At 46.5% G+C, this 13,190-nt stretch overlaps 1 protein-coding gene across 3 annotated transcripts in view; it reads right to left on the reverse strand.

Annotated features, from left to right (window-relative positions):
- Positions 1-1,039: 1,039 nt before the first annotated feature.
- The window catches only part of LOC139229724 (zinc-binding protein A33-like), a 38,936-nt gene continuing 26,785 nt past the window's right edge, over positions 1,040-13,190 (reverse strand). For all 3 annotated transcript variants that reach the window (XM_070861268.1, XM_070861271.1, XM_070861270.1), the window contains 3 exons: positions 12,526-12,548; positions 4,248-4,363; positions 1,040-2,833 (listed from right to left, as the gene is read on the reverse strand). In XM_070861268.1, the coding sequence (XP_070717369.1) occupies positions 2,295-2,833; positions 4,248-4,363; positions 12,526-12,548 (678 nt within the window). In that variant the 3' untranslated portion in view covers positions 1,040-2,294. The remainder of the gene's footprint in view (positions 2,834-4,247; positions 4,364-12,525; positions 12,549-13,190) is intronic.

Here is a 13,190-nt window from a genome sequence, read left to right on the forward strand (position 1 = left end):
CACACATGCACGGTTTTCCCCCATTGAACAGCCAGTGAGCCAGCTGTGTGAGAGGTTCAGAGCGCTGCAGGTTAAAGAGACCATCGATGAGGAGGTTATTTATTTTTTTCCAAATCATGGATAACATTCAATTTGAAGCATACATGAAAACATGCATGCTCCTTCTTTCATGAAGATTTTTAATATATGTATACAAGAATCCTGTACCCGTGATTAAATATACATCTGTAATATTTAACTGAGAAAAATGATCATGGGTGGGCATTATTCATGGCCTTCAATTTCTAGCCGGTAGCAATAGCAAGACAGGTAGTACTGCACCTTTAATGAAGCACCCGTGGGGCGCAGACAGTATGGAGTGTGACTAAAACAATTCAATTACTAAGCTTTAAAGGAGAATGTTGCCGCTGTGCATTTCCTATTGCAGGTACTGTAATCAGAAGATTACTGAAGTTCTGGGCTTGATAACATTACAATCAGGCTGCTGGGCAGAGGGTGTAAGCTGAAGAGTTAAAACTACGCTTGTTACTGGCCAGGATTGCGTGCTGACAAACATTTGCCTTTGACTGTCCAAAACCCGCCTTGGGCCTCACTCCCACTGCACACTGCTCCTTCGCCCCAGCGACCTTGCCGGCAGGCAGGCAGCTGCACTGTCACCGAATGCTAATGGCAACTGTGTGATTGGCTGGCCTGTCCAGCCACTGACGTGCGTCGGGAGGGTTCCGCCTTCTCACACCAATTGGCTGGCGGGCTCCTTGAAACCGTCGTGTGGACCTCCCTCCCCCCCCAGTTGAGAACCCCTGTAGCAGAGTATTGTAATGGTGCGGCCACATTATACCGGCCATCGCGTACAGCGGGCAATTTGAATTCGCACAGGCGCACCCGCTATAAATTATTTTTTCAGCAGTTCATACGGATCACAGAATTCTAATGCTGTTCACAGCAAAGTGGTTGATTTGTGCGATATCTCCACTAACCAGTTACACAGACGCAGTGCATTTCCCCACTCTTTCTCCTCCCCCCCCCCCCCACCCACCGTGATACTGAGCTATAAAGACAACAAAGACTCCAAGAAAGGCGAGAACGTGGAACTCACTACCACAAGTAGTGGTTGAGGCGAATGGAATAGATGCATTTAAGGGGAAGCGAGATAAGTAGATGAGGGAGGAAGGAATAGAAGGATATGGCGAGATAAAGCTTGTGTGGAGCATAAACACCGGCATGAACAGCTTGGTCCAAATGGCCTGTTTCAGTGCTGTAAAATTCTATGCACTTTGATCTCTGATCTGTGCTGAGATAGCTGGTCAATGCCCTTGGACTGAGGTTTGGCGGAAGAGATAAAAGTGAACCATGCTTTCCACTCCTCATTGTTTGCCAGTAACCCCAACAGAAGGAGGCCTTCTCTTGTCCGTCGGGTCTGTGCTGTTTCTTTTTAATTCGTTTCTGGGATGTGGGCTTCGCTGGCAAGGCCGGCATTTATTGCCCGTCCTTAATTGCCCTCGAGAAGGTGGTGGTAAGCCGCCGCCTTGAACTGCTGCAGTTCGTGTGGTGAAGTTGCTCTCAGTGCTGTTGGAGAGCGAGTTCAGGGATTTTGACCCAGCCACAATGAAGGAACGGCGATATATTTCCAAGTCAAGATGGTGTGCGACTTGGAGGGGAACTTGCAGGTGATGGTGTTCCTATGCGCCTGCTGCCCTTGCCCTAGGTGGTGGAGGTCATGAGTTTGGGAGATGCTGTCGAAGAATCATTGGCAAGTTGCTGTAGTGCATCTTATACATAGTACACACTGGAGCCACGGTGCACTGGTGGTGGAGGGAGTGAATGTTGAAGGCGGTGGATGGGGTGCCAATCAAGCGGGCTGCTTTGTCCTGGATGGTGTCGAGCTTCTTGAGTGTTGTCGGAGCTGCACTCATCCAGGCAAGTGGAGAGTGTTCCATCACACTCCTGACTTGTGCCTTGGAGATGGTGGAGTCGGGAGGGGGTCACACGTTGCAGTAAATCCAGAACATTTTCTTTTTTTAAAAAAAAAAAGAAATATCCATCCTGGTTGAACTGACTGCGAACGCATCTCTCTGGAATCAGAGGAAGAATGAACCCTCTTTGGGGCTAGGAAATTGGTGGAACCCACACCCCCACCACCCCAGGGAGAATCAGAACCTTCAGGAGATCTGAGATCTGGGCAGGAAGGCGAGAGACGGTGTTGGGGGGGGGGAAGAAGAGAGAAGAAAAACCCGTCCAAGAAGCTGCTGGTGGAAGTGGCCCCCACATGCAATTCCCACCTCCCCACTGGTTATTCACAAGTACAGGTGCTGTATTCTCAACATCCCACTATTGCTCTTGGCCACCTTCAAGCCGGGATAAAAGAAAGGATAGACCTTCTCAGTGAAGGTGGCATGGAAGGTGAAGAGATGGGAAAAGATATCCGCATCGTAGAAGGAAACCCGGCCTCCTTCGTAGTCCAGGTAGACCCCAATCCGGGTGGGACTGCCCTTCACCTCGATCACTTTTGGATGGACGAGGAAGGCTCCAAAGGTGTCCTTCTCCCGGTATATGGTCCAGTAGCCGTGCTTGGGCGATTGGCGGAGGTCGCCCTTCCGGCTGATGGACTCCTTGGCGATGCCCACGCTCCAATCTTTGCCATCCCCCACGTCCACCTGCCAGTAGCGCTTCCCCGACGTGAACCCGTCGGAGCCCAGGATGAAGGCGGCGACGTTGAACCTCTCCGGGGTGTCGGGGACAACCTTGGGTTTCTCGTTGTACCTCACTCTGGTCGGACCGCAGAGGGAGAGGTGGGAGCAGGCAGTGGCAGGGTTGAAGGTCAGATTCGACAGACCTGTAAAGATCACCCAACATTAGAACGCATCAAGACATATTAAAAACAAAAATTAGTTGCTTTACTGCTGTCAATATTAGTGTAGACATGTCAACAAAAATTGGCCCGTTTTCTCTCTTCCTCGGAAAGAAAGACTTGTATTTATATAGCGCCTTTCACAACCTCAGCATGGTCCGAAAGCGCTTTACAGCCAACGAAGTACTTTGGAAATGCAGTCGCTGTTGCAATGTAGGGAATGCGGCAGCTAATGTGCGCACAGCAAGATCCCACAGCCAGCAATGTGACAATGACCAGATAATTGTGGTTTTTTTTTTTTTGGTGTGATGTTGATTGAGAGACAAATACTGGCCAGGACACCAGGGAGAACACCCCTGCTCTTCTTCCAAATAGTGCCATGCATTTACCCCCCCCCCCCCCCCCCCCCACACTGCCACAAGAGAGCAGACGGGGCCTTGGTTTAACATCTCATCCGAAAGACAGCAACTCCAACACTGCAATGCTCCCTCAGTACTGCACTTTGAGCGTCAGCCTAGATTCTTGATCTCAAGTCTCTGGAGTGGGAGGCGAACCCATAACCTTCTGTCGCAAAGGCGGGAGTGCTACCCACTGAGCCACACCTAAAGGGCAATTACTCTTGCTAGAGCGCAGTTCCACAAGCCCCAGCCAGTCTCCATTACCCTTAACCCAAGTGTCCATTCTCCATGTGAGAATTTAGACAGTGTACATCAGCAGCCTATCCAGTGTGTGTGCAGGGCAAAACAAAATCACAGCCAAGCCTCATCATGTCTTCGCTGGACATGCATCGGTAGAGTAGGCGGCCATTCAGCCCCTCGAGCCTGTTGTGCCATTCAATTAGATCATGGCTGATCTGTATCTTAACTTTATCTATCCACCTTGGTTCTGTAATCATTAATGCTCTTACCCAACAAAAATGCATCAATCTCAGCTTCAGAAATTTTCAACTGACCCCCCCAGACTCAACAGCTTTAGGATGAAGAGTGTTCCAGATTTTCACCAACCCTTTGTGTGAAGACGTGCTTCCTGACATCAGCCCTGAATGGACTAGCTCTAATTTTTATGGTCCCCCCCACCCCCCGCCCCATGTTCTGGACTTGCCCCACCAAAGGAAATAGCTTCTATCTACCCTATCAACTCCTTTAATTATCTTAAATACTTTAATTAGATCACCCCTTTGTAGCAAGGACCACTGGACAGCAGTCAGGGGCAGGAACCCTCGCTGACTTTTCATTCCACTGATTTCAATGGAATGAAAATCAGGAGAGTTCTAATAAAAGGCATGCAATCCACTCTCTTTCCCCCCCCCCCCCCACCCCCCGTTCTTCCTTCCCCCCCCCCACCCCCCCGCCAGATTACTGTCCAGACAGTTAAGATGAAAATCTACCCATTGACTCACCTGGGTCTAAGATCTTGAACATATTTTTCCAAGTCCAGTACTGCAGAGGACCCAGGTAGTTCTCTGGCTTTACTTTCACGGATACATGCTCCAAGGGAGGCACACAAATCTTCGCTCTACATTTAGAAAATAAAAGAGTGAAAATTAGAACCATTTATTTACAGGTGGCGCAGTTGTCATAGTTAAAAGCGCCACTGGCCCAGCATAAAGTATCGATCGGTAAACCGATAGACCCAATAGAGACGCATAATTGTTTATCAGGAGCTTTATCAGGGATGAAGGACTTCAGTTATGAGGATGGAAAAGTTCTCCTCGGAACAGAGAAGGTTAAGAGGTGACCTGATGGAGGTTTTCAAGATGAGGAGAGATTTTGATAAAGTAGATAGCGAAGGGCTGTTCCCTCTGGCAAGTGGATCAATAACCAGGGGCCATTGATTTAAAATCATTGGCTAAAGATCTAGAGGGCAGAAGGGGAGAATTTTTTCCCCACTCAGTTGGCGGGATCTGGAACACTCCACCGTAAAAAGGTGGTGGAAGCCGATCCCATAAATAATTTTAAAAGCGAGTTGGACGGGTACTTGAGGACGAGGAATTTTGCAGGGTTACAGACAAAAAGCGGGGGGAGGGACTAAGCACGACTGCTCTTTCAAAGAGCCAGCACAGTCACAACGAGTTGAATAAGCTCCTTCTATGCTGTAAGTTTCTATGATAATTGGGGCCGCATTTCATCGAATCAATCTTTGAAATCTCAGCGCAGAAGAGAAAGAATGAACTTACATTTACGTCACACCTTTCATATATTCAATATGTCACAACCTATCCACAACTAATGAATTACTTTTGAAGTGTAGTCACCTTGGGCAGATGTGAGAACCAATTTGCACGCACCAAGATCCCACAAACACGATGATTAATAATCTATTGCTGGCGGTATTGATTGAGGGAAAAATGTTGCCCAGGACACCAGGAGAACTGCCTACATTTTGTTAAATAGTGCCATGGAATCGTTTACACAGCAACAATTTTTATTTACACAGCGCCTTTAACGAAGTAAAATGTCCCAAGACGCAGGAGGATTATGAGACAAAGACTTTGACACCGAGTTACATAGGGAGAAATTAGGGTAGGTGACTCAAAGTTTGGTCAAAGAGGTAGGTTTTAATGAGCATCTTAAAAGGAGGAGAGCGAGGCAGAGAGGTTTAGACAGGGAATTCCAGAGCTACACTCAAGAATCGGCAGATAAGGGGCCTCGGATTAACATCTCATCTGAAGGTCAGCACCTCCCCCAGCGTAGCAGGCCCCTCAGTACTGTGTTTAAGTGTCAGCTTACAAAATGTGCTCAAGACCTGAAGTGGGGCTTCACTCCACAACCTTCTGACTTAGAGGTGAGTGCTGCCAACTGAGCCAAGCTGACATTGAAGAGGTCATTCACCCATCATGCAGTGCTGCTGCTAGCTTCAATGCCTGGATCAGTGCAGCTCCAACAACACTCAAGAAGCTCGACACCATCCAAGACAATGCAGCCCGCTTGATTGGCACCCTATCCACCACATTAAACATTCACTCCCCCCCCCCCCCCCCCCCCAAACATCAGCGCACCGTGGCTGCAATGTGTACCATATATAAGATGCACTGCAGCAATCCACCACAACTTCTTCAGCAGCACCTCCCAAGCCCACAACCTCTACCACCTAGAAGGACAAGGGCATCATCACCTGCAAGTTCCCCTCCAAGTTCCACATCATCCTGACCTGGAAATATATCAGCGTTCCTTCATAGTGCCTGGGTCAAAATCCTGGAACTCCCTCCCAAACAGCACTGTGGGAGTGCCTTCACCACACGGACTGCAGAGGTTCAAGGCGGCTCACACCATCTTCTCAAGGGCAATTAGGGTTGAGCAATAAATGCCGGCCTTGTCAGCGACGCCCACATCTCAAAACGAATTAAAAAACAACGCAAAGTCATCTACTCTACTTCAATGTTCCCACTCCCTTTAATACTTTTCCTCTTCAAAATGCTCATCTAATTCCCTTTCAATTGGAATAACTGAGCTTCAATAGCCACTTGTAGCAACCTATTCCATCTGCTCAAAGTTTCAGCTGAAAAAAATTTCTTCTTAACTCACCCTTCTTATGGCAAAGGTTCTTCCAGATCATGCAACACATTTGGAGGAATGAACCTATACTCAGTCCTTTACTAGTACTGTTCAAAATGGATACTGGGAGACTCATCGGGGGGGGGGGGACAGAGAAGGAGGAGGTCAATACCCCAAAGCTACGTGCTCAGCATGTCCGGGACAGGAAACTCACTGAGCATGTCAGCTTGTCTCAGTTAGTAGCCCTCTTCTCTCCAAGTTAGATGGTTGTGGATTGAAACCCTACTCCAGAACTTCAGCACATAATTCTCACGGTCCAGTGCCGTACTGAGGAAGTGCTTCACTGTCAGATATGCACCTTTCCCTGTTCATTTTTAACAATTCATTTTGGGGATATGAGCATTGCTGGCAAGGCCACCATTTATTACCCATATCTAGTTGCCCTCGAGAAGATGGTGGTGAGCCACTTTCTTGAACCGCTGCAGTCCGTGTGGTGAAGGTGCTCCCACTGTGCTGTTGGGAAGCGAGTTCCAGGATTTTGAAAAAGCGACGATGAAGGCACACCAACCTATTTCCAATTCAGGATTGTGTACGACTTGGAGGCGATAAGTGTTCCCACACACCTGCTGCTACCCTTGTCCTTCCATGGGTGTTGGGAGGTGCTGTGGTTGTTAAACATTTTATGACACTGTTGAAGGCAGGAATTTCTTCGTGTCCTGGCTAACATTCAACCCTCAACAAATACCACCAAAAGGGAGTAACTGGTCATTCATCTCATTGTCCTCTTAAAAAGCCTTGCTGACACAGTGTGAAGCACTTTTACATATGAACATACAAAATAGGAGCAGGAGTAGGCCAATGTTCCCTCTAAAAAATTATTTGGGTGCATGGCCCCTTTAACGAGCTGCGCAGCCCAATCAAATTTCCACTTATGCGCGATTTTTCCATTGTAAAGCCGGTAAGAGGGCTGCACGGGGATCTCCAGACTGCTGTGCAGCTGAACGGGAACATGGGAACATTGCAGTAAGCCATATAGCCCTTCAAGCCTGCTTCAAATAAGATCATGGCTGACTTCTACCTGAACTCCACTTTCCCACCCTATCTCCATATCCCTCGATTCCCTTAGTATCCAAAAACTATTGGACATTTAACAACATAAGATAAGAACATAAGAATTAAGAGCAGGAGTAGGCTATTCGGCTCCTTGAGCCTGCTTCGCCATTCAATAAGATCATGGCTGATCTTCGACCTCAACTCCACTTTGCTGCATTGTCCCCATATCCTTGATTCCCTTAATATCCAAAAATCTATCGATCTCTATCTTGAATATACTCAATGACTGAACCTCCATAACTCTCTGGGGTAGAGAATTCCAAAGATTCACCATCCTCCGAGTGAAGAAATTTCTCCTCATCTCAGTTCTAAATGGCCGACCCCATATTCTGAGACTGTGACCCCTGGTTCTAGTCTCCCCGGCCAGAGGAAACATCCTCCCTGCATTTACCCTGTCAAGTCTTTTAAGAATTTTGTATGTTTCAACGAGATCACCTCTTATTTTTCTAAACTCTAGGGAATATAGGCCTAGTCTACTCAATCTCTCGTCATAGGACAATCCCCTCATCCCAGGAATCAGTCTGGACAACCTTCGTTACACTCCCTCTATGACAAGTATATCCTTCCTTACGTATATAATGTGCTTCCGTGGAGGGGTAGAATGAAAGGGTTAATGGACCCACTATAATGCATGGATGTTTCAATGTGCATCATCAATGGCCTTGATGAACAAGTATTGATATAAATAAGGAGGGGAAAGTTAAGACAAGGCAAAAATTAAAACCTGTTAAGCGAAATTGAAGGGGTATGCCACACAATAACCATTTTGGAAACAAGTGGTTCAAGGAGTTAACAAAATGTATACACAAGTAAATGTATACATAGTTAACATTGGGTATCACTGGACATCACTGGGGTGAAGAAGTTCTGCTCTTCTTCACAGACCCTCCCTGTTGTTCTTTCCTCCCTTTTCTGCCCCTGTACTTAAAAACTGTTAGATCCCTAACTTCTGAGAGGTCTCCTCATTAAGGTTGTCCGTTTGGGCGAGGTACTGAAGGTCTGCTGCCAGCAACAGATTTAAGGAGTCAGAAAACTGGCAACAAAATAAAAGTCAAACTTTGTTGTCATTAACCAACATCATTTCAATTAAAAAACAATTATCTGGTCAATATCTCATGGTTGTTTGTGGGGTCTTACTGTGTGCAAATTAGCTGCCACGTTTCCAAAATCACATCAGTGACTATACCTCAAAAGTACTTCATCGGCTGTAAAGCACTTTGGGACGTCCTGATGTCATGAAAGGCGCTATAGAAATGCAAGTTCCTTCGTTCTTTCTAGATTGTTTGTTTGCTATAGCCACCTCTATTTGGAGAGGAGTGTTGTGTTTTTGGAGGACTGTACAGTAATATAATTATGTGGCAGCATGTTACATTTTAAAACGTTAGGATGCAGGCCATCAGGTCCTGGGGATTTATCGGCTTTTACTCCCATTAATTTATCCTGTACTTTTTCTTTACTAATATTAATTACTATAAGTTCACTTTCATTAGACCCTTGCTTCCCCGCTATTTTTGGTATGTTTTTTGTCTTCTACTGTAGGTAGAAAATATTTGCTTAAAGTCTCTGCCGTTTCCTTATTCTCCATTGCAATGTCTCCTGTCTCTGCCTCTAAGGAACCCACGCTTACTTTTGCTAATCTCTTCCTTTTTACATACTTGTAAAAGCTCTTACAATCTGCTTTTATATTTCTTGTTAGTTTACTCTCGTATTCTATTTTCTCCCTCTATCAATTTTTTGGTCATTCTTTGCTGATTGTCAAACAAACCCTCCCAATCCTCAGGCTTACTACTCTTTCTGGCAACATTGTGGCCCTCTTGATTACTATCCTTAACTTCTCTAGTCACCCATGGCTGTACCACTTTTCCAGTGGCATTTTATTCCTCAAGGGATTGCATATTCGTTGAGAATTATAACTTATTTCTTTAAATGTTTGCCAATGCTCATCTACCTTCATATCTTTTAATTTAGTTTCTCAATCTATCTTAGCCAACTCGCCCCTCATACCTACATAATTGGCTTTGTTTAAATTTAAGAAAGAAAGAAAAAGACTTGCATTTATACAGTGCCTTTCACGACCACCGGACATCTCAAAGCCAATGAAGTACTTTTGGAGTGTAGTCACTGTTGTAATGTGGAAAACGCGACAGCGAATGTGCGCACAGCAAGCTCCCACTAACAGCAATGTGATAATGACCAGATAAACTGTTTTTATGTTTTTTAAGGGATCAATATTGGCCAGGACACCCGGGGTAACTCCCCTACTCTTCTTTGAACTAGTGCCAGGGGATCGTTTCCGTCCACTTGAGAAAGCAGACGTGGCCTCGGTTTAACATCTCATCCGAAAGATGGCACCTCCGACAGTGCAGCACTCCCTCAGCTCTGCACTGGAACGTCAGCCTAGATGTGTGTGCTCAAGTCCCTGGAGTGGGACTTGAACCCACGACCTTCTGACTCCGAGGCGAGTAAGGCCCTAGTTTCGTATTTAACCACGTCACAAACTCAATATGATCACTTTTCTTTACAGGATCCTTTACTATAAGATTGCTAACTAACCCCCTCTCATTACACAATATTAGATCTAAAATAGCCTGTTCCCTTGTTGGCTCCTCAACATATTGTTCTAGAAAACTGTCTCAAATGCATTCCATAAATTAGCCCTCCAAGCTACTTGTAAATTTGGTTTGCCTAGTGCATATGAAGATTAAAGTCCCCCACAATTATTGCATTAGCGTTTTTACATGATCCTCTAATTTCCTCATTTATACTCTCACACTGTAACTACTGTCGGGGAACTTATTATCTACTCTCACCAGTATTTCTGCCCTTTTGTTATTTCTTAGCTCCACCCATACTGATCCTACTTCCTGATTTTTAGGGGGAAAATTCTTTCACACTATTGTCTTTACCTCTATCAGGGCTGCACCCGCCACCCGCTTTTCCATTTTGCCTATCTTTTCTAAAAGTCAAGTACCCTGGAATATATTGCAAATCCCAGTAGCCAGTGTACAGCGGAGTGCAGAGGCAGGTCAGAGTGCAAAGGCAAGAGTTTGGAAAGTGGGAGAACTTTAAGGGTTAATCCCTTTTAAACCATTCCAAGGTTGGTGTAAATTACTAGTGACAATTTCTAATAGCTTCTAAAGGTAAAATAAGATTACAAGTTTAAGTAAAACTGCAATATTAAACAGATAGGATTCTTGTAGGCTTAACCAGAGACAAACAAACAAGCTAACTTAATTAATTGGACAGCTAGTAAAAACTGGTTCCCTAAACAGGCCAGTGGTGAGTCAGCCAGGAACAGTATAAAAAGAGGGGGCTTGGTGCAGTCTTGCTTGGAGTGCAGTGGCAGGTCAGAGTGCAAAGGTAAGAGTTTGGTAAGTGGGAGAGTTCAGGCAAGTGGGAGCAGGCGTTGTTGCTTTGTCTTTTTTTCCCCCACCAGCGCTGACTCCCCGACCTGGGAGGAAAAGAAAATGAAGTGTGATGTCACAGCAAGAGGTTCGGGGACGTTGGTTGGCCAATAAAGGCCCAGCGGCAGTCTAGAGGCGGTGGCAGTCGGAGCGGCCTATAAAGGACAGCTGGTGCAGCTGCAGCAGGGAGAGAAGGCAAAAAAGTAGAAAGAAATCGAAAGGTGACATCACAACCAAGATGGTAAGTGATTGGCGAGTAGTTTTTTCTTTTTCTTTATCAGTAAGTAACCTTTAGCATTATTGTTGCAAAATTAAGTGAATCTAGGGGTTAAGTCACGGCAGGAGACCTCAGACACGTGTTATGCTGCTCCTGTATGTGGGAAGTCGGGGACGCTTCCAGTGTCTCCGACGACTATATATACGGGAAGTGCATCCAGCTGCAGCTCCTGACAGGCCGCATTGCGGCACTGGAGCTGCGGGTGGATTCACTCTGGAGCATCCACGATTCTGAGAATGACGTGAATAGCACGTTTAGTGAGTTGCTCTTACCGCAGGTAAAGGTTACACAGCCAGATAGGGGATGGGTGACCAACAGGAAGGGCAGTGGAAGGAAGGTAGTGCAGGGGTCCCCTGCGGTCATCCCCCTGCAAAACAGATACACCCCTTTGGGTACTGTTGAACGGGATGACTCATCAGGGGAGGGCAGCAGCAGCCAAGTCCATGGCACTGTGGGTGGCTCTGCTGCACAGGAGGGCAGGAAAAAGAGAGGGAGAGCTATAGTGATAGGGGATTCTATTGTAAGGGGAATAGATAGACGTTTCTGTGGCTGCAACCGAGACTCCAGGATAGTACGTTGCCTCGCTGGTACAAGGGTCAAGGATGTCTTGGAGCAGGTGCAGGACATTTTGAAGGGAGAGCGTAAACAGCCAGTTGTCATGGTGCATATAGGTAAAAAACAGGACGAGGTCCTGCAAGACGAATTTAGGGAGCTAGGAGCTGAATTAAAAAGTAGGACCTCAAAAGTAGTAAGCTCAGGATTGCTACCAGTGCTAGTCAGAGTAGGAATCACAGGATAGCTCAGATGAATACGTGGCTTGAGGAGTGATGCAGAAGGGAGGAATTCAAATTCCTGGGACATTGGAACCAGTTCTGGGGGAGGTGGGATCAGGACAAACCGGACGGTCTGCACATTGGCAGGACCGGAACCAATGTCCTAGGGGGAGTGTTTGCTAGTGCTGTTGGGGAGGGGTTAAACTAATATTGCAGGGGGATGGGTACCTATGCAGGGAGACAGAAGGAAGTAGAATGGGGGCAGAAGCAAAAGATAGAAAGAAAAAAAAGTAAAAGTGAAGGGCAGAGAAACCCAAGGCAAAAAGCAAAATGGGCCACATTACAGCAAACTTCTAAAGGGGCAAAGGTGTTAAAAAGACAAGCCTGAAGGCTGTGTGCCTCAATGCGAGGAGTATTCGGAATAAGGTGGACAAATTAACTGCGCAGATAGCAGCTAACGGATATGACGTAATTGGCCAATGGTAGCTTTATGAAGTCTTTGTACTGACAGTTAAGAGTTAGGCAGTAAAACTATCTAACTGAACACTAATAAAGCTAGAATCTCGTTGCTCGTGGTGTTTCAAACGTGCAGCAATATGGAGCTAGAATTCATTACCTTTTCTGTGTTTCTTTCAGATTCTGTGAAAACAAAAAAATAAATTAGAATAGAAGTACAACTACACAAGATACATTTTTTTACACAAGGTAAGTGAAGTCAATGTTCAGGAATTTCATCTCAAACAAGTCCTTCTGGTTTTTTCTGGCACTTTTATTGCATCTGTAAATTAATTCCATAGTATTTATAGGACGGAAACAGGCCATTCGGCCCAACTGGTCTGTGCCACCCGACTTCATCTCACCCCATCAACATATCCTTCTATTCCTTTCTCCCTCGTGTTTATCTAGCTGCCCCTGAAATGTATCTGTGCTAGTTGCCTCAACTTCTTTATTTGGTGGCCAGGGCCATTGGAGGGAGCAGCGCGCGGCAGCCCGGCCCGGAAATTGGTGCGGTCCCAGCCTGCAAGACCATCAGTAGGCCGGGGCCATTGGAGGGAGCAGGTGCGGCAGCATACCACTGCAGGGAGCAGTGCGAAGCCAGGTCACTGATTGCAGTGCGGGCAGGCACAGCAGGAGAAGGAGCGGCAAGAGTCCGGAGAGGGAAGTGACCGGGACCCAAGAGAGGAGTGGGCCCAGGGGGGCGGAGCACGGGCCAGCCCAGACTGCGATGTGTGCGCGCGCGCTCGGTCTGTGCAGCAGGGCTGGTCTCCAGTTAGTCTTGGG

This window comes from Pristiophorus japonicus, chromosome 19 (genome assembly GCF_044704955.1).
Source record: "Pristiophorus japonicus isolate sPriJap1 chromosome 19, sPriJap1.hap1, whole genome shotgun sequence".
In the NCBI taxonomy this organism is placed as follows: Eukaryota; Metazoa; Chordata; class Chondrichthyes; family Pristiophoridae; genus Pristiophorus; species Pristiophorus japonicus.